The following is a 20424-nucleotide window of genomic DNA, read 5'->3' on the forward strand; positions in this document are numbered from 1 at the left end:
AGTAATATCAAGCTTCCAAATATTCCCAATTATTTTGCTTTTGATTATAGTTCTTCATGCAATTTAGACCCATGTCCTCGTGGTTGATGACAAATATGGTGGAATATGTACTTTTCTTTCCGCTAGTTATTCTGCTTATTATAGCCTTCTGCTCGTTCTATTGGAATTGATCTTGTCTTCCATTTACTTAAGTTCTTCTGCTTATTCTTCCTTTTTAGGTTTAATTCAATGTTGGTATCACCTGCCATTTATGACTTTAGTGATATCATATGCTGCTGATACCATCTTTCTCTGTATACTGTTAGAAATAGCTCATTTTTCCTTTTCTGATTATTATTACTAAATTTGCGATCACTTGAGATTTAATCCATACAAGGAGCATTCCATATTTAGGTTTCACTCTTTTGTTCTCCAACTCAATTTAGAGAGAGCACATCATAATTATTTTTAGCGGTAAAATTAATACATATAAGTGCAGTAGAAATATTAATTATATTCTAAATTGAAATCATTACCAATTTATAATGTTAACTTATTTTTTATTTAAATAACCACTCTTGTGGACTAACTCACACCTCTATTTTATGACTAACTTCAACTTTTAAAATTCATTTTCCAGATTGAAAGTCTTGGTTGAAATTGTATTTAAATGAACTTATTGTAATGATGAAAGGAGATCACGTCTAATGAGATACTTCCTCAATACCTTTTGGCACTGAGAAAGTCTATAAAAGATGTGAAAGCTCCTAAAAATGCATTAATACGAGGGTTGTCCAGAACTTACATTTTGAAATAAAATATGAACCCAGCGCCAAGGCAAATTTTTAGTGTATAAATTTGAGAGAGACATTGTTAAACTATTTCTCTAAATAGTCACCATCCAAATTGAGTCATTTATCACAACAATACACATGCTTTTCAATTCTGTCTCTGAATAAATCTGCATCCTTACATTTTAACCACTTGTTTACACCAGCATGCAATTCTACATCACTTTCAAAGCACTGTTTGGCAATTCACATCTTGCGAGAGATCCATAATCATAAACCTGTGATTTTCATGAATTTATTCGTTGATATTTACATTGTCATCTGTCACCAGGCGAGGCCGACCAGTGCAGTCCTCATCATGGACATTGGGGCGGCTATTTTGAAACTGAATGTACTACTGCCTTCAATTGTTATTCTGTCTCCGTACACTTCACTATGTTGCCTTTGAATTTTAATTGGCTTGTGGTTTTTTACCAGTGAAAACCTAATCATAGATCACAACTCGCAGGATTTACAATTGCAGCGCACATTTTCACAGTGTGCAGCGAGAAAAGTAGATGACCTACAGTCCGCACGCTACCACAGCGGGATGCATAGACTGAATTTAGGGATATTTAGACACCAAGATGGAGGCTCTAGCCCTACCCACCGCCACGCCATGCCAAAACTTAGGCTACTCTGTGTTCACCCTTGTATTTTCTTGGGACAGTCCCAATAATTGTTTAACAATATTGGAGAAGCCTTGGAATTCGTGATACCGAGTGGACTCGTTTGATTATAATTCACTACATTGGTCACTCTCATGGAATAGGTATTTGATCTGCAGTGATAATAATTTACTTCCACAAGATGGAAGAAGTTCAGTGTGAGGAAGACTGCCAACAGTTTTTAACTGATGAGTATATTAATAATGTACTGCAATACTACTCTTATGAAATGGCTTTCCTTACCCAATCATTATTAGGTGGAATGGATCGTAAAAATAAGAATGAGTTAACCTTTAAAAGTCACATGTGACTCTAAGGGACCGAGAAACAGCCAGTGAAATCAAGCAGAGTTTACCATTATTCTAGAGCATTACTAATAGTTCATCTAGCCTGCATTTAGTAGTTTTGATGTAGATATGCAGTGTGTAGAACAGTTTGCAAGAAATATCCATATTTTAATTGTTCAACTTCCATGGACTCTCTTAATATCAGGGGAGTTTCTGACATTGGAGGGAAGAGGCATTCTTGGCCGCATCAAAATGGTTAAGAGATTTGACTCGATATCCATTTTCTCCATTCACCAGGTGTCAACTCTGAATTGCTCGACATGACCCAGGGTGAAGTGGTGCATAAAAACTTAAATACGAAGTTTAACTTTTCTTTGGCTGTCAGACTTGATGACAGAAGCAGCGGAGGAGAAGGCAATTGGCATGGGCTGCTAGAGAATGATAAAAATAAAATGGATTGTGTAACAAAATGAGGCAGGCCCAGAATATAATATGAGAAGCCAGTGAATGGGAGATGTCCCTGCCAGGAATTCAAAGGTGACAATATCTTGGTGAGCCACTGCAAATTAATTTCTACAAGCTCCCTTCTTGTTAAATTGTTCCCAGCAGTGAAAGAGTGATAAATGGGTCAGCATGACTAGTTTTCATCAGAGCCAATATGTGCACACCTGGTAGCTCACTAGTCATGCTTATTAGAAGCAGGGAGCTAATAAAAACTATATTTTATATCGAGAAAGGAAAAACTTCACACACCCAAAAGCCTTCAGTATTTATGTGCTTCAATCAGAGGAGGATGGGCAATACAGATTAAAGTACTCTTTTACCCCCTCCACTGCAGCATAAAAGGAAAGCATTATACCCTTTTCTCTATTATAATGGTGGCTATCTTAGCACCTCTGGCCATGGAGAATAAATTAAATGATGCAGTTGGTTAGGTGCACTGCATCATACTAAATTGAAGATGTGACTGGCCCTTGACTTCTAGCAAATCGAAATGAAATCATCAACAATGTCAGTTTTTCATGAAAAGACAATGCATTGCACTGTATTGAGAATGTTTTGAACCATTTCAATTAGGGAAACCTCCCTTGTGGGACTTCTAGGGATATCCCTGACATTATAACTATTGTAGGTTCCATTCCATTTCCTGCAAAACTTTGTAATTTCTTAAAATGTAGATCACCTGTGTATTGAAGTGGATGGTATTGAGAAAAAATAAGGAAGCATTTTCGGAAGAAATGTTGAAACTATTTGATGATGACTTGAGAGAGTAGTCTAAGTTGGGTCCCTGCAAGAAGTCTCCTCTCCTTCCCAAAAAGAGTCGTGTGTCACATAGATTTAATAGAAGTGCAATTGAATGAATGTAATGGGTGACCAAATTTGTTTGCATTACATTCAAGTCTCAGCATAGGTTCACCACAGTATCCCAAATCATCTCAAAAGAGCTTGCAGCGATTGTGTAGACTTGTAGTCCTAGATCCCTATTCTCAAGGATGCAATAAAAATCCCTCTCCTAAATAACAATGAGCAAAGCCCAAATGAGAGTCTAGGGCACATGCGCTGCTCTTGGTTTAAATTGATTACAAAACACTGCAAGCAAACTACACAGGTTAGCAACTCTCCAGAAAATGGCTCCAAGTGAAATTCTCACACAAATTCCATTCAAGTTGAAATAAGAATCAAATGATGAATAGACAGACGATGTCCTAAGAGCCTATCAGGCTTCTGTGGATATCTTGCTAGATAGAATTGAATTATTAAAAGCTTTTGATCAAGTTAAGATTAAGGATGGGTTAATTATAAATTTAAGATTACATTTTTCACGTAATTCTAAGCTTCACAGTCAAATATCATTTAGCTCTGATAAGGCTTTCAAAAGTGTCGGGCCACATGTAAACTTTTCTTCACAGGACGCTACACCAAACAACCTTGACAAATTCCCCATATTTTATAAATTGGCCTTAAATTCCGAGGTCTTCCACATCGCAAGGCCAGGGCACTGCCACCAATTGCCCGTTAAGTTGGGGCCTTTTTTGCAATACTAATTTAAATTGCTAACAAAAATTATAACTAATATGATCCTATTTTAAGTACTCCTCCATTCACAACACTAATCTGCATTCATAGCAACAGTCCATTACAAATATTATTGTAAATTCACTGTGCTAAGGATTTGCATAATAGTTCCTGAAGCCCAATACTTCAGCGGGTCTATGCCATAGTACTGGAGAATGTAAAATCTGAAGCATTATCACAACTATAGGCATATTGGCATGACAAATTGCCTTCTTTATAGGCAATTAAAATTTGGGTTGATTTATAAATCTTCCTGTCATTAAAGGAAGAACATACCACAGTTACTATGAACAAAATCCCAGCTTTTGCAGTTGTAATGCTGACATAGACGATGCACAATCGAATTTGCCTTCACTTCACAATTTATGCTCCATTTAAATTTAATGCGGAGTTCACGTGGATATCTGGCCAGTATAAAATCATTATCCACCACTGGTATTCATTCAAGGGCCCCTTAGTCCAAAAATATAGCAGCTAAATCTTTCCCAGTCTTAAGACAATGTTCCCAAATAACAAAAATGCATGGTGATGTTATTCCTTTATTGTGATAATGCTCATTTAGCTGCATGAGATTTACAATGTTATGAAAACGTTTTGAAGTGTCTTCAACAATGCCCTTAAATAAAGTTGCTCTAACACAAATACATGGAAGTTTGTCACCAACAGCAATCATTTAACTCAATTCCCATGCATTCACACGTTACAGGTTGCGTTAACTTAGGCTTGGAAAAAACAAGAGATCAAAGTAATGTACCCCAAATATGTTTTAATACTATATATATTTCAGAGTAATTGCATAAACAATTTGCACATTAATACAATGCATTGAACGTTTTCAACGCTAGACATTAAGTTTATTACTGTAATTAGAACGGGAACAAAAAAGTGAACTGATAAAATGAACGAAAAAACACAATCCCTTCATTGCTTACTCGAGTCAAACCAGAGCTTAGGCGACTCTGCCACAGCAAAAATTAAGGTAACCAATAAGTATTTAGTGAAGAGCAAGTACTTCGAGAGAAGGCTATTTTTGGTCCTTTTTGGCAATTACACAGCGCACTTAAACAACCCACCATCCACATCCCCGAACTTTTCACGAAAATTAACCTCACACACACTAGTGAGGTATTAACTTAGCGTGATATAAGGAGTCTCTTAGGGGTGGGCAAGTCTTAAAAATCACTCTCGAATGATTTATGAACATCACTCTAGGTCTGGAATTTCTTCATCGTCGGAGTCAGACTCTGGTTCCAAATCATCGAAGTTGGGCTTGCCGTCGTCCCCAGCGCCGAGTCCACCCATTTGGCGCATCATCTACAAATATTGAGGAGGGAAAAGTTAAATTTGTGTACAGAGAAAATTAAATCATCGCTGTATCATAAATTAAACTCACTTCATCGAGTTCATCGCCTCCCCCGAGTTCATCCTCACTATCGTCCTCGTCCTTCCATTTGTTAAAATCTACTTTCAACCAATGGTACTTCTTCTTATCCTTTTGCAAGTGAGGCCAGTATGGGCCGGGCTCTTTCTTACGAAGAATAAACTCTATGTTGCGATCTCTTTTAAATTGCACCGATTTCTGTGGAAACAAAGTAAAATATCGGGTACACCGAAATTCGCACATGCTGCCCAGCAATAGGTTCCCACAAAAACGGAGAAAGAATGTAAAACTCACCTCTGCGTCTACTTCCTTGAAAAACTCTATTGTTACCTCGTGGACTTTCTTATCGGTTCCACCAATTCCATGGAAATATACTTTGTCGTTTTCTAGCTTAATTTTGGGCTCCTTGCAGTCTTCTAAGCAAATTGTGAGGAACACCACGTTATTCCGCTGGGCCCACATCACCGGTGGGGGATGAATCCTGAAAAACATGAGCCCACAGTCATATAACACACAGGGTAATGCATGCACATGAACTACACGCTATCATTAATGATAATAATTCAAGAAAATTCTAGAAAATGCCTCAAACACGTGTTGAACACAAAACCACTCGGATTCGATATTAACATTTTCCCATATATCGTGTTGCAATCATGACTTTACACAAACTTGCAATACGTGAAGCAAAATTTTCTCGATTATTTTACTTACGTTTCGCCAGTTACCATTTTAGTATCCCTATCACTACTGTTATTTGAAATTACTGAGATCCCCACACTTAACAAAGTATATTGCCAAATTCCACAAATTGGATAGATTATCAGTCTAAGTAATGATTAACCAGTTCAGCAGCAACGCAAAATCCACACCCCCGTTCGTCCGCCGACCAATTGTCTAGAACTTTCCGCAATCAATAGAACAGAAATGCACATAAAGTCAAAGATGGCGGCAATCCGAACGGCATGCTTGCATAGAAACTGGCAGCGTAGCATAAATAATGCATCACTAGGATATTTTATCGAACAATTCAGGCCAAAATTAGTGCATAAAATGCCAACATGTTATGGATATTAAAAATAAATTAGAACAGTTCTTACTGCTCGTCTCCTGACATCTTTGCTTTCACTCCTTGCAACAACTTGATGACAAAAGACTGGCGATGAACCGCTATAGAATCTGCGTTCGAGACTACGTGAGGCTTTGGAATCGTCATGCGCGTAGCAGCCGACGTTGAAGCGGTTGAGGCGCAGTGGCCGTACGGTTCCCGAAGGAACTGCTCCTTCGAACGATCTATGCGCGAGGGACCACCAAGTTTGTGTTTTTTAAAGTGATTTGTGCATCATTATTAACGGATAATTTGGATATTACTTAATCAATAGCCATTCAAGGTGAGAGTTACATTTTATTGGTAATTAATGAAATTAAAGTCAAATTTATTTTAATATATATAAAACCTGCGGAGCAACCTGTTGATGACCTAAATATAAGGAAACCTCGGCATCAAAACTCATTGTCGTCATGTCGGTGTCATTACAATGCGATTTAAATAAATAATCATCTATGTATGCGTGTAAGAATAATCGAAAATTAAATTCTGTGTGTTCTAGGGAAATATGTGCCCAAGTGCTTCCCGAAATTATTGAAGACTTTCTGGAGGACATTTGTTTACATCCCCACAACGATGAGCGGATTATTCAAAGATAGTTACGCGGTAAGTTATTTAATTCTTATTGATATGTTAGATTTATTTTACTCGCCGGCAGTGATACATGAAACAGTGTGATCCGCATTTCAACGGAAGACACGAATCGTAGAGATGCCAAGAAATTTGAGTCGTGATTTAATATTTTGTGCTTTATTGACGATGGTATACTGTTAATTACTCAGATTGTAGCCTGCTGTTCTGAGGAGATAGTCGTCGGACCCACCTGTACCGTTGAAATACGTACATTTTTAGCTGGCACATAACTGGTCAATCCTCTATAAGCCTTGGACAGAATAGGGAATCCCCGTACGTACCTTTTCTCTTAAAGAACGATACAGGTTATTGTCAGTGTTCAAAATCCTCTTATTAGTACTCTACGCTAGGGCTTGCATTAAAATTCAATAGTATCTTGATACCCTGATCTTCCTGATAAGAGGATAATGCTAGTCTTCAATGCACCTTAGCTACACGCATAATATCGATTCAGGTAATTTATTTCCCTGGTCACCTGAGTTCATCATTTTCCTGAGGTGACAGTCAAAACATTTTCACGCGTTAAGGAGTGAGAGCATAAGTAGGGCTCGGGGCTTAAGTAGTGTGGTTGGTAATTGGGCAACGCACGGGCTTGAAGCCGTGTTTTCCTTTGTAATTTGTTTTTATTAAGGAATAACTCCTGAAGATGGGACAAACGAAGTTGAGATTTCATATTTCCTTCAAAAGATCACATTTTATGACAGAGACGACGCCACCAAGGTACGGAAAAGTGTAAAGCTGTAAGGAAAAAAATGAGTCATTGTGAAAATTCGTTGGTGGTCAAGTATATTATGGACTCGTGCATTGGTCCGAATAAATATGAATTACCACTGAAAGAGAAACGTTACTCACATCTAATTGAAATTATAATGAACGAGATTATGTGAGTGGTTTGGTCAAACCTTAAGCGCGAATGTGTCGTGGGCTGTTACGCGGGCACTCTGAACATGCTTACGTAAGTTGTGTTGATCACTTTTGCGCTAGGAATAATCTGTGTGCTCGAGGTCCATGGGATTATACGCCAAACTGGGAATATTTTAGTCATTTCCATGTACCCTGCATCTTTGCTCCACGTACCTGGTATGTCAGGTCCACCTAACAATGGTTCCTCCTCCTATGCACTTTCAATGGGCGATCGTGTCTTCGAATGTGACAAATGAGGTTATTCATTCCTCCTTTCAGAAGTTCCGTCAACTTATCTTTTTCCCATATTCTGATTTTCTGCTTGTAGTTTTCTCTTCCGTCTTCGTTGTCCTCCCACCGAACACCACCTCAATGCTCACAATATTCCCTCTTCTGCCCCCGTCCTTGTCCACTCTTCAAAACTTGTATTCAAGTGGATGTCCGCGGATTTAGGAAGGTTTTTTGGACAGGCTGACCACCGCCACAGTAATAATTCGTGCCCAACACCAGTCGCTGCTAAACATCTCTTAATTTATATCCGCCCTTCCTCTTCCAAACGTGTCTTCCTTTCCTTCTCCATCCTCAATTACTCTATATTATCATCCCCTCTGTCGCTGTTTTCAACATCGCTCTGCCAAACTTCTCTTCATCCTTCGAATTTCAAATGAGAAGCATACATATGTAATAGCGAGTAGTTCTCTTGAATCCTCCTGCGTCAGGATTCTATTAGGGCCGAGAAAAGCCTTCTTCACCTGGCCTACTCCGCTGTTTCTTTGGCCTCATTAGTCCTTGTCGAGTGGAGAATAGGGATACCAGATGCAGAGAGAAATGTTTCCTCCGGGAGGACGTGGAGCCATGTTATTGTCGCCGACTCGCCTCCTTTCCTCTCTCTCTCTCCTCACCTCATTCGACCCCACTCTGCCCCCCTCCCACAAAGTCCCTTTCCCTATGTTTGGCTTTTCCTTTGCCCGGAATTATCGTGTTTTGATTATTCAGTAATCGGTTCAGTACGGTATCGTTTTGAGGTTCACTCACTCACAGGTTCATGTGTGCAGGAATAATCCCTGCAATCCCTTCGCCCGTCAAGTCGGCAGAGCGTCGAGGGAGATGTCGCTGACATCGGTTCATTTTTTATGGAAAAGCGAGACGCGTTAATGGCATCAATCGTTTATATCTAGACTAATATCATCGTACTTCAAATTCGTCCAAGTGTTATGAACCCTCATCACGACTCCTTAAGTTTTTAAGTGGAGTGAAAGGATAAAAGAGTCAATGAATTTGGCGAGGAATCTATCGGCGCGAATAAAAGGGATCCACAAGATATATTGTCATTTTCTCTCTTGATCTGAATACTTCTTAAAAATATCGAACTCTTTCATTCCGTTCCTATCAAGCTACTTATCCGACGCTTTTCTCTGTAGGGCGGATATTATTAATAGATCGTTGCAGGAATCATGACCTCCCGCGGCTTAGCCCCTGAAATAGATGACTCACATCGCTTGTGCTTTTTAAATATTAATGGATAGCCTAATGTGATCGATCGGCTGTGCCATTGAAGTTATTTTTTCAAATGGGTTTATTTGTTTAATGTGTGTAACCTGCTGACAATCCCGTATTCTGGCGTGATAACATCGAAACTGGTGTGCTACACATTAAGGCAGTGCGTCGTCTCTCCACTTTAAACGTCGATTGCTTTAAACGCGATAGTGGATGAGTAAAACGCGTTTGGTATTTCCATGTCGGCGGTATTTTGCTCACTGACGGTCGTCCATGGCGTTCGATTGGTGTTCCCGTGACACTTCAGGGTGCGACAACATAACTTGCTTCTTCGAAGGGGTTTTGCTTTATGAGAAAGGAAGTTTACGTTGCCGCACCCTGTACTTCTTTTCACCCGAGATGGACCGAGAAAGTTGTAACAGGTTGACGAGAGTTGGCGCTGCCAATTTTAACAGATACGTATTGGCAATCGACTGATTGGAAGCCCCCCCCCCCCGGTAATGTCAAGGTCTGCCGGCGGCAATTGCGCGCACTTGAACTTGCACCGAATGCGCGTGATTTCACTTGGTGGGCATTGTCTCGGAGGAAGACCGCCGCGCCACCGCCCGGGGAAAGACGCAAACCTCTGCGTCTGACGGGCATCTCAATCCATTCGGCACCAAGGCGCAGTCGCTCGCAGCCACTGTACCCTGCGATTCATTCATTTCATTGTGTTCTTTGAGATTTTTCATAAACGTGGCCTTCAGGCAATAGTGAATTGATTAATCATTTTTAAACCTAGTTTCAAAGGAATAGCATATCCTGTCAGCACGCTTCGGGATTGATTATCCACACCATCAATCTTTTTAGGAAATCTCTATTTGTGCATTTGAGATGCCGTTGGCGCCAGGCGCGGTCAAGTGGGTGGTAAATCTCCGTTTCATGACGACATTACCGGCCTTGCGTCCATTGTGGTTGAAGTAATTATGTGTCTAAAATTATCCAACATTGCCCGACTAAATTACCGAAAGTGACAGATTGTATATAGTATCTGAGCACTCGCCCTTATCATGCAGTTCCCTCTAAGGGTAGAAATGGTGAAACATGTCCGATTTTGAGCTCTTAGAGTGTATATTAAATGTTAATAATTACTTACATTGTCGCATGCCCTCGAGCCCAACGTTTTTCGCCTCTCTCTCTCACATTCTCGCGCTGCTTCCAACAGACTGCATTCCTCCTCTCTTCCCCCTTACCCACTCTCCAAGTATTCACTCTTCAGTCTCTTCACAATCAACGTTGACCACATTCATCCTTTGTCCGTCCATCCCTTCCCTCTCTCTCAAACCAATTAGCTGTTCTTGTTCCCTATACCAGGGGGGCCAACCTGCGGCTCTTTGAAGGTTTATTTGTGGCTCTCGATAAATTTACCCGAGTTCCCTTTTCATTTTTGTCTTATTGTATTTTTTAAAAATTGTTTTCGTTTCGTATGTGTTTCAAAATGTCTATTAAATTATTGGCAACAAATATGAGAGACTAAGTGCAACGTTCTAATAAATCTCATTTCCGTCCAAGTTAAGAATGACACGACTCATCGGAAACCGCGCGAACGAACACAAACAGTGGCGTAATCGACCGACTCCCCGACCGATTTTGAATTTGTAAACTTTCTTTGCAACGGACAGTTGACATTGAGCCCTGGAGGAAACAATTTGTATCACTCTCGCTGCGGATACAATTTGTAATCTGGAATTTTTGGCAAGTTATCTTTAATTTGTTTCGCAGTATGTAATACGTGTTGTTATTGTTTAACTGACACAAAAATTGTATTTTCTAAATTTATTTATTTATTTCCAGTTCTTTTAAAAATATGACGAAAGAGAGCGAAAATAAAAAAAGAAAATACATGCAAGAAAAAAGAAGTTTTAATAAAAAGTGGGAGGATAATTTCTTTTTTATTGACAATAACGGAAAAAAAACATTGTGTTATTTGTAATTCTACGGCCAAAAATTGTAAAGCAAACAATTTACGTCGACATTATGAAACCAATCATCTTCAGTTTTCTAATCAGTATCCACCAAATTCCAAATTAAGATCAGATAAACTTGCTTCTTTAAAATCAAATTTAAATGAACTGATGTCAATTTTGACGACCCTCAGCACTCAAGCTAATAATGTGGCTGAAGCCATTTTTGTTATTGCCTGGAATATTGCTCGTGGAAAACGCCAGGGTGGAGAGTTTATTGAAAAAAACTTGGAAGATGTACTTAAAGTTTTAAATCCAAATAATGAAGCATTGCGCAAAGTTGTTTTGCAAGTTCCCATCTCGAGACACACAACCGAATGACGCATAACAGCAATTAATATATCTCCTGAATATAATTAAAAAATGATTTGAAGATCTGTATTACATTAAGCTCAGCCCTTGACGAATTGACAGATATCACAGATCTTCCGCAATTGGCAGTTTTCATACGTTTTGTTTCACCTGACTTAGCTGTTAAAGAAGAATTATTAGATTTAGTAGCACTGCAAGAGTTAACCCAACGGGGTCGATATTAAAAATGCATTAGATTCGATGATGAAAACTTCTGATGTGGCTCTTAATAAAATTGTAAGCATTGCAACTGATTGAGCTCCGGCAATGCTGAGTAAAAAAATCGGTATTTCGGGGCTTTTAAGAAAAGATTCTCAAATTTCACAATTCATACCGACTCACTGCATAATTCACCGAGAACATCTCGTTACAAAATATTTTAAATATCCTGGTGTTATGAAAACAGTGCTACGCATTGTAAATTACATTCGCACCGATGCAAAAAATCATGGACAATTCAAAAATTTCCTTGAACAATTAAAGGACTAAGAACTTAAAAATGACATTAATTTCTTTTGCATCTAGCTACAACGTATTAAATCGATTTTAGGATTGGTTTGATCCGATAACAGCATTCCTAAAAGAAAAGGAGATAACGTATTCAGAATTAGACGATGACGAGTGGTTACAAGACTTACGGTTTTTGACTAATGTCATGGAACATGTGCAAACACTGAATTTACAATTACAGGGGAAAGATAAATTAATATATGACCTCTCACAGTTTATATTTAGATGTCAAACTAAATTACAACTTTTTCAAAATGACGTTAAAAATAAACAATTTTGTCATTTTCCTCATTTTCAATTTTAAAAATGTGTTCCAATATTAAACAAGAAAGTTTTCAACGAATATATAAAAAGGTGAAAAGGAATATTGACAGAATTCCAAAATAGATTTCAAGAATACAAATAATTTGAAATCATCTCTTAATTTTTCCGAATCCATTTTAAATGAACATAATTCAAGGCGCGTTTTCCATTTTCCAATATAATTATGACCCAAAAAGCATCTGGAGAATTAGCATTAATAGAGATGCAAGAAGATCAAGGTCTAAAATTAAAATATAAGTCGACGCCAATTACTGAACTTTGGCAATGTGTAACAGAATCGAAGTATCCTGAATTAAAAAAGGCTGCCTGTGAAATTATTTCAATATTCGGAACAACTTACTTGTGTGAATGATTTTATCGCCCATTGAAATTCGTGAAATCCAAACACCGATCACTATTAATTAACCAGCACTTGAAAGAATAACGTAGGAGTGCTGTTGCCAATTATTCAACATTTTTTAAGAATTATCAAGAGAAATTAAATAAATGCGTTTAATTTTTAAATTCAATGCACATAATTTGTACTTTTATTAATACATTTCCAATACGTACAATTTCTGTAAAAAAATGTTAATACTTTTCAATGCGTATTTAATTGCGGCTCCCGGTAAATTTCAAATTTTGGAAATGGTTCGGACTATCAAGGATCGTGGCCACCTCTCGTATATACGTCTTTGAAGTTGGCGAATAAAGAGATGGTGATGAGATGGGAAACTACGGTTTAGGTTAGAGGAGTGACCGCGGAAAGAAAGTAATTCAGTTTTCTAAGAGACAGGGGTTAGTCATCACCACCACTAGGTTTACACACCACAAAAGACTGAGGTATACATGTTAAATGCCAGGTGACTAAGAAAGGTATCAGCTAGAATATATTCTGATGAGACACAGGTTTAGAAACAGTGATAAATTCGCGCAGCTTCCCGGGAACTGATGCGGATTCTGACCACAATTTAGTTCTTATGAAATGTAGCGTCCGTTTCAAAAAGATAAGGCAGGGGCGGTGGGTAGAAAAAAGGAATGTAGAAGCATTAAATGGATTCAAAAGGAAGGAGTACAAGCAGGCTGTAGAGGAAATCATGGAGAATTGTAAAGTGATAAGTACTATCGAAAAAATATGGGCTGATTCGTAGTATCTACGAGGAAGGAATCTGACCGGAAGACTTCATGAGATCCGTGTTAGTTCCTATTCCGAAAAAGGTAAAGGCTACATCATGTGCGGACTGCAGAACAATAATATTGATATCCTACGATTAATAATCTCAATACTGCAATGGCATCATGCGTACCTCTCCCCTTCCTAAACCCAAACTGATCATCCCCTAAGTACTCTCTATTGCCCTACTCTATTCTTTTGTTAATGATCCTGAGAACAACTTAAACTTCGTGGGATGTCAAACTTATTGTTCTGTAGTATTCCGGCCAGATTCCTTCTTCATTGATGCTACGAATCAGTCAAAATAGACTATTCCTCCAAAATTTTCATCTCCCTTAATGCCCTTTCTATCTCATCGTCGACTATGCCTGGACATAAGCTATTTTCCTCTACGTCATGTTCCTTTTCTGTCTAACTTTGTCGGTCTAAGTTCTTTACTAGTTATTCTATGTAATCCTTCCATCTCTCTTGTATCTTCCCTGCGTTAACTATTATCTTTCCCGCCTTATCTCTAACTGTTAGCATAGATCTTCCTATCTTACTTCTTGATAAAGATTTAACTTTGCTGTACAGCGCACCAATTACACCCTTCCTCTGCAGACTTTCCATATCCTCGCACTGCGTCTTCCACCATGCTTCTTTTGCTTTTTTTATTGCCCGCCTCAATTTATTGTTCAATTCTTTGTACTTCATTTTGCCTAATTCTGTATTTACATTCTTCCATTTTCTCCTCTCATCCATCTTTGGAATCATCTCATCCGTGATCCATTGTTTCCCAGTCCTTTTAGCGTTAAAGGTTCCAATAGTGTCTTTTGCGGCTTTAGATAGCCCTGTCATGATCCTTTCCCATTTTTCTTGGATAGTACTTAGCTCTTTACCATCCTGCATGATTTCCTCTACAGCCTATTGATATTCTTTCCTTTTTAATCAATTAAACGCTTCTACATTCCATTTTCTAACTCGCCGCCCCTGCCTTATCTATTTGAAACGGATGCTACATTTCATAATAACTAAATTGTGGTCAGAGTCCGCATTCGCTCCCGGGAAGCTGTGCGAATTTATCACACCTTTCCTAAACCTGTGTCTAACCGGGATATAATATAGTTGATATTTTGCTGAGTAACCTGGCATTTTCCATGTAAACCTGTGTCTTTTGTGGTGTCTAAACCAGGAGACCCCATCACTATCAAAGTTTTCCTGCTGGAACACCCGCTACTATGTCTTCTGATCGTACATCCTATCGACCTCTTCTTCTTTATGGTTGCCCGCGGTCTTCCCTCTAACCTAAACCGTAGTCTCCCATCTCATCACCATCTCTTCATTCGCTTACCATTGCATTCTTATCCCCCATCACTATCAAATGTTTCCCTGCCGGAACACACGTGATTATGTCCTCTAACTAATCGTATATCTCATCACCCCTTCTTCCTTATGGTTGCTCGGTGGCATGTATACCTGAATAATAACTAAGTTCGTCGGTTCTGCTTTTATCCTAACTAGTAGTATTCTATCCGTTACCTGCTCTATGTTGACTACGGTTCTTCCTACCTCTTCATTTAATACTATGGCAACCCCTCGTTGTCTCTCGTCCCTGCCGCTGTATATTATTCTATACTGATCACTGCAGTAATCCCCGCTATCCTTCCATCTCACCTCGCATAGACCTAAAATATCTATATTTTCCCTTATATCCCTTTCCATCTCTCGCTTAATATTCTCCAGTTAACCTGTCCTCATCAGTAGGGGGAAAATGTATGTCCTGGCGTAGTTTTGACCTTGAAACTCAAACCCCGATATCTCAAGAAGTATCGGTCGCAGAGAAAAACGAATGAGTTCACGTGAAAGAGGGGACATTAATCCTTCACATGCAATGCAATTGCATCGCGTCAACCCAACCCACGCAGAAAAAATCATGACCCAAGGCCATCACCTCATATCTCGAGAACTATGGGTGGTAGAGAAAAATTAATCGTGCCACGTAGAAAAGGAGACAATTTTACTTCAGAGAAACACCTTAGCCCCTTGCTTAACATTGCCCTTTTATGTGGGGCAATATATAGATTTCATCAATTATCTCGTTAAATAATAACGATAATAACAAATTAACGGCATTAATCGAAAGAGCATAAGTTTACGTAAAAAAGATCCTCATCAATTTTTTGGCAGGACGTAGTTGCGAAGATGTCTATGCTTTTTAAAATATCAAAAATTATTTAAGCAATAACTTTGTTAATTTTTACGATAAAACTACCATTCAAATTCGTATCATCATCAATTCAAATCCACATCAATTTGGTGTTGCCATAATTCGGCAACCATAGCTGTAAATGGCCCTTATAACAATCCACCTAAAAAGTTTCACATTTTTAGTCGGATGAGGTGGAGAACAAGTGAAAGGTCTCGCTTAGCGTTACCTAGTGGAATAAGTAGTACACGCCAATTCATCACCTCGGATGTTATTGTTTTTGACGTCGCATAGACTATTCCATCCTGATTCTTGGTCGAGAGCTGACCAACTACTGGCGCCGAGGACGACATCAAGTTCTCCGATGCGTTCATACCGACGGTTGCAGCGAGACTGATTTCCAAAGTATGAGTGAATCATTATAAATATCTCTACTTGATTTATAAAGTGCCCATGCGCGTAATACGGAAGTCCCTTGATCGACTGCAACTAATAGCGACCTGTCAAATTTGGGAAAACCTAGCAGTCTGGCAAAGGAACCGGATTCTAGAAAATCCAAGATGGCGTGTTTCAGGAACGGCTTATCCTATCTTAGCAATGCAATATGCCATTGGCAGTTACCAGGATCTAAACACGTGAGGTTACAACGTGACTCCTATCACTTCGGTATGTAAATGACCTCGCCTGAATGGAAGCTCATTCTCCGTCAACATGGGCGTGAAATTGACTTTTTAGGTGCTCTCTTGGGTGAAGCACATCTGCGCGTGGAGCGAATAGAAGATGAAGATGCGTACTCAATATACATCCCGAGAGAAATAATCGCGAATACCGATTTAATACTATCAGTTTCTCTCCTAACTACGTACTACTCTTTGTTCCGACACCAGAACAGTGAGTCTGATGTCGTTGGTAAAAAGAGAAATTTTACGGCTTTCAAGATGAAAGTGGGAGTGTTGTGAGATTCAACATCACCCAGGCATCTGACATCCCCGATCCTGAGAAGCGTCTAAAGGCCAAGGAGCAGCTTCCCTTAATTTGGCAGGAAGTGTACGAAGCACACCGCCCGCAATCGATAGTAAATTGAGGATATGTTCCAGAGCGTCCAGGAAGAACTGAGTTTGACGGTGGATCGCACTTTGTTAGCAAAGGAGAGTGCGTGGAAGTTGACGGAGTGAAGCCAGTTTGCTACACGGACCATAAGGAATCGAAAGTGCGTTACTTTACCACGGACCACACCAGAGGCAACCGCCTGAGAGTGATGATCAAATTTGTACTCAAATTTGAAGAAGAAATGATTGTATGTTACAGTAAATAAAAATATTATTGAACATTTTTTTTATTTTTCATTTTATTGGATATAAGGTAGGAAATGAAAGACAGATACGGCTTTTACAATTTATTAAATATTATATACATTGACTGGTTTTGATTACAATAATAATAACGTTTTACATTATTTTATTTACAAATTTTATTTTGAATTCACCATTCAGCCAACTTGAAACAGCTTTTTCTTGCACATTGTGTCATATTCTAGTGTGCAAGTAACAAGCATCCCTCATGCGTAGTTAATGTCTTGAGCGAGGGACAACCGTAAAGTTCGGGATTCGCAATAAATTCCCTCTGGAAGAAGACCGGTTAAGAAATATGCCTTTTGTACACCCGTGGTAAATAAATATTTATATTGCCTCGTATAATTGGATAATACTCTCCAATTCAGAATAATCCACGTCCCCATAATATTCCGTCAAGCCTTGATAATTGTTTCGCAGCCAAGTCGACTCTTAAGTATAAAAAATTCTCGCCGGTGATTTGAATAACCACGTATTGCAATATTTGTTCTGGACCATCTCCAATTTAAGCCTCTTTATATCACAATGTGTGATATTATTTGCTAATTTAGTTGCGAGAAAATGTTTTATTTTTTCACGACTATCCAAAAGCCTCTGGAGAAATAGATTTATCAGTTTGGATATTTTTATTAGAGCCCCCCACTCATCACCAATCAAGTTGAAGGTGTTTTTCGTTAAATTGCTTTTCACAACCAAAGTGTCTCTTCCCAAAGTAATTTGCATATGCCAAGCAGGGTGACGTTAACACACCTTTTTCTCCCTTATAAAAGTACACATTTACAGAGTACCGAACTCAAGATGCTTTCCCATTCACTTTGTGAAAATGTTACACTTTTTTACCGTTAAATTGAACCACTGATTCAAAGTCATTTCCATAACCAATGGACACGCTCATCGTCTTTGCCTCGTTCAAATAATACACCGTTTGAAGAAGTAAATTGTTCAAAAGTCGAGGCGGAGAGTTAATCGAATGTCCAGCAGGTCTCTTTCTCTTCACCGGTGGTGACTGGAGAACCGCATCCACCGATGGCTGCATCACGACTGAAGTCTAGTGTGTTAGTGAAGTCTAGTGAAGTTAGTGAAGTGTATTCAAATTGCTTAAGAGTTCGGTGATGGAAGAGGGGATGGGGAACAGTCATCTGGGCAGGGCTGAACCTCAGCCTTTAGGCGGTTGTATTGGAACCACTGCGCCAGCGAGTGTGCGTTTCTGAGGGCACAAACGCTAATGCGCAATTTATGACAGGGATCCAGGCCGGAAAATGAGAGGAAGGTGCATTTCTCGGGAGGGGGACAGGCCAGCTCCTTTTTCATTTAAATGAACGTGCGCCCCGTGAGATCAAAGAGAGATTTGCACTCTTCCTTGCTAAATGCGTAAAGCCCCGTGCCCCCCTCTATTATGGCTTCCAAAGCTGGGGCCAAATGGATGTATGAAATGAAGCCGTGCTCAAATGAGGTTTCCTCGTGGCAATGCGGCAGAACTTGAAATCGAAGATTTTTTTCTGCAGCTGTGAGCTTTCCGTGACGACGAAACCTGCCCCAGAAAAGGCGATTGCTTTCCAAATCGGCGGCTGCCATCTCCGTAACTCCCACCTTTAAAAAGCACACGGCCACGACGATCTGCATCCTTTGGCTTTCTCTGCCGCAATGCATATTTTCCTCACCAATTCGTCCTATTTATTCTGGAACAGCACCGTTGAGCTCTGGATCGACATTAGCACGCCGTAGTCGGTTGAAGGTGAGACGGAACAGCTTCAAGGCTCGGCAGTCGTTAAGGTTGGGAATGGTTTGGTGGAATTGATTGAGGAATTGAGCTAAGCTTTGCTCCTTTGATTTACTAACTGCATGTAAACAGCAATATTCCCCGCAAATATCAGAATGATAGCTTTGTATCTGAACACGATTGTAATTTAAAACGAATGGTTTTCAAAATTGGCGTACGTTCGCCACGAAGAGGCAGACAATAAGAATCAAAATACTCGGCTGAATGTTGGCCCAAGTATATCTCCACCCAGTGAGAACCCGATAAATTAGAAGGATCTAAATTAACTATGTAAACCCCATTTTAAGGTGATTTAAATAACCTATCATATGCATACTCCGCGGAATATTTTAAATGGTCTTAATAACCTATCTAACTGCACGCTATCCGTGACTAAAAGTTTGTGATAATGTTCCTGTCTTTCTCTATTTCCAATGTAGCGTCATACTCTGCAAAAAGCAGACACGTGACTGTTTTTGTCAACCCTCGCTCGAATTCAACCTCTATTCTCACAACACCTCTATCTCCTAAACTTATATAATCCTCATTCCCAGAATTGTTGGGGGTTAGATCAAAGACTAGCATGAAACAACCGTGTCCGAAAATGTCGTACGTGATTTGATTACCTCTTTCAGCGTGCTTTTTCTTCCAGTACCCGAAAATAATGTATCGTACGCACGTGCCCCATTTTTTCCGTAGAAATTACATTCCAAACCTTCCGAAGGACCCTGAACACCGTTTACGAACATTGAAAAATTCTCCAATGAATAATGAGATAAGGCAAACGGATTCTTTGTCACACTGCCCGCATTAGATTCATTATCTACCATTGCAAAAACGATTGTGTTAGGTATCCATCCAACAATAGCATTATCGATATTTAGGGTTCGACTTTCGGCAGGTGTAGTAAAAGTCTTTAGTTCAGTTCTTTTGTAATGATATTTCGCATTTTATTTCTCCAATATTTTACTATGCGCCATCAATATGGACGGATTGATTTCAGAATGTGTAATTGAAAGAGCAGCGTCGAGAATTTTCAAAACTCCTCCTCCCTTCATGAGATAGAAGGAGGGAGGTGCAAGCATCTACCTGATTCCCACATCGATTCGATCCAGCAATATTTGCGACTGATTGAACACGTCCACGCGCAATTTACCGAATAGTTCCACCTCGTTGCCATTCTTGAACCATGATTTTCTTTTCGCGTGCCCTGCATTGGAAGAATCCGTGTTATCGATATCTTTTCCCTTATCCAATTCCCAGCCTACATTACGTAGGTGCGTTCTGCTCGCATCGACCCCATATTTTAACACGTTTTCGAAATAGCTCCTATAGTGGTAATTATCCTCGGAGGGTGTGACAAGAGTCCCATTGAGATACTACCTTGATCGAAACGTTCCCGGAATAACCACCGTGTGGCGCTCC

The 20424-nt window shown here is 39.4% G+C and overlaps 2 protein-coding genes across 3 annotated transcripts in view; one reads left to right on the forward strand and one right to left on the reverse strand.

The window, feature by feature from the left end:
• Positions 1–4363: 4363 nt before the first annotated feature.
• Positions 4364–6410, reverse strand: p23 (cytosolic prostaglandin E synthase). 2 transcript variants are annotated; one of them, XM_071595373.1, is made up of 4 exons: positions 6322–6410; positions 5516–5702; positions 5234–5419; positions 4364–5154 (listed from the first exon to the last, which is right to left on the reverse strand). In XM_071595373.1, exons 1-4 carry the CDS (start codon positions 6336–6338, stop codon positions 5044–5046), a joined length of 501 nt encoding a protein of 166 aa, XP_071451474.1. In that variant the 5' UTR covers positions 6339–6410; the 3' UTR covers positions 4364–5043. The 2 variants fall into 2 exon arrangements, with proteins under 2 accessions (XP_071451474.1, XP_071451475.1); XM_071595374.1 differs by lacking the exon at positions 6322–6410 and adding an exon at positions 5936–6173.
• A 77-nt stretch (positions 6411–6487) lies between these two features.
• Nost (Nostrin) overlaps positions 6488–20424 on the forward strand; it is a 424234-nt gene continuing 410297 nt past the window's right edge. Inside the window, exons 1-2 of the mRNA XM_071595570.1 lie at positions 6488–6612; positions 6832–6935. Of these exons, the coding sequence (XP_071451671.1) occupies positions 6906–6935 (30 nt within the window). The 5' untranslated portion in view covers positions 6488–6612; positions 6832–6905. The remainder of the gene's footprint in view (positions 6613–6831; positions 6936–20424) is intronic.

Source organism: Hetaerina americana, unplaced genomic scaffold (genome assembly GCF_022747635.1).
Source record: "Hetaerina americana unplaced genomic scaffold, ioHetAmer1.1.p SCAF_7, whole genome shotgun sequence".
Classification (NCBI taxonomy): Eukaryota; Metazoa; Arthropoda; class Insecta; order Odonata; family Calopterygidae; genus Hetaerina; species Hetaerina americana.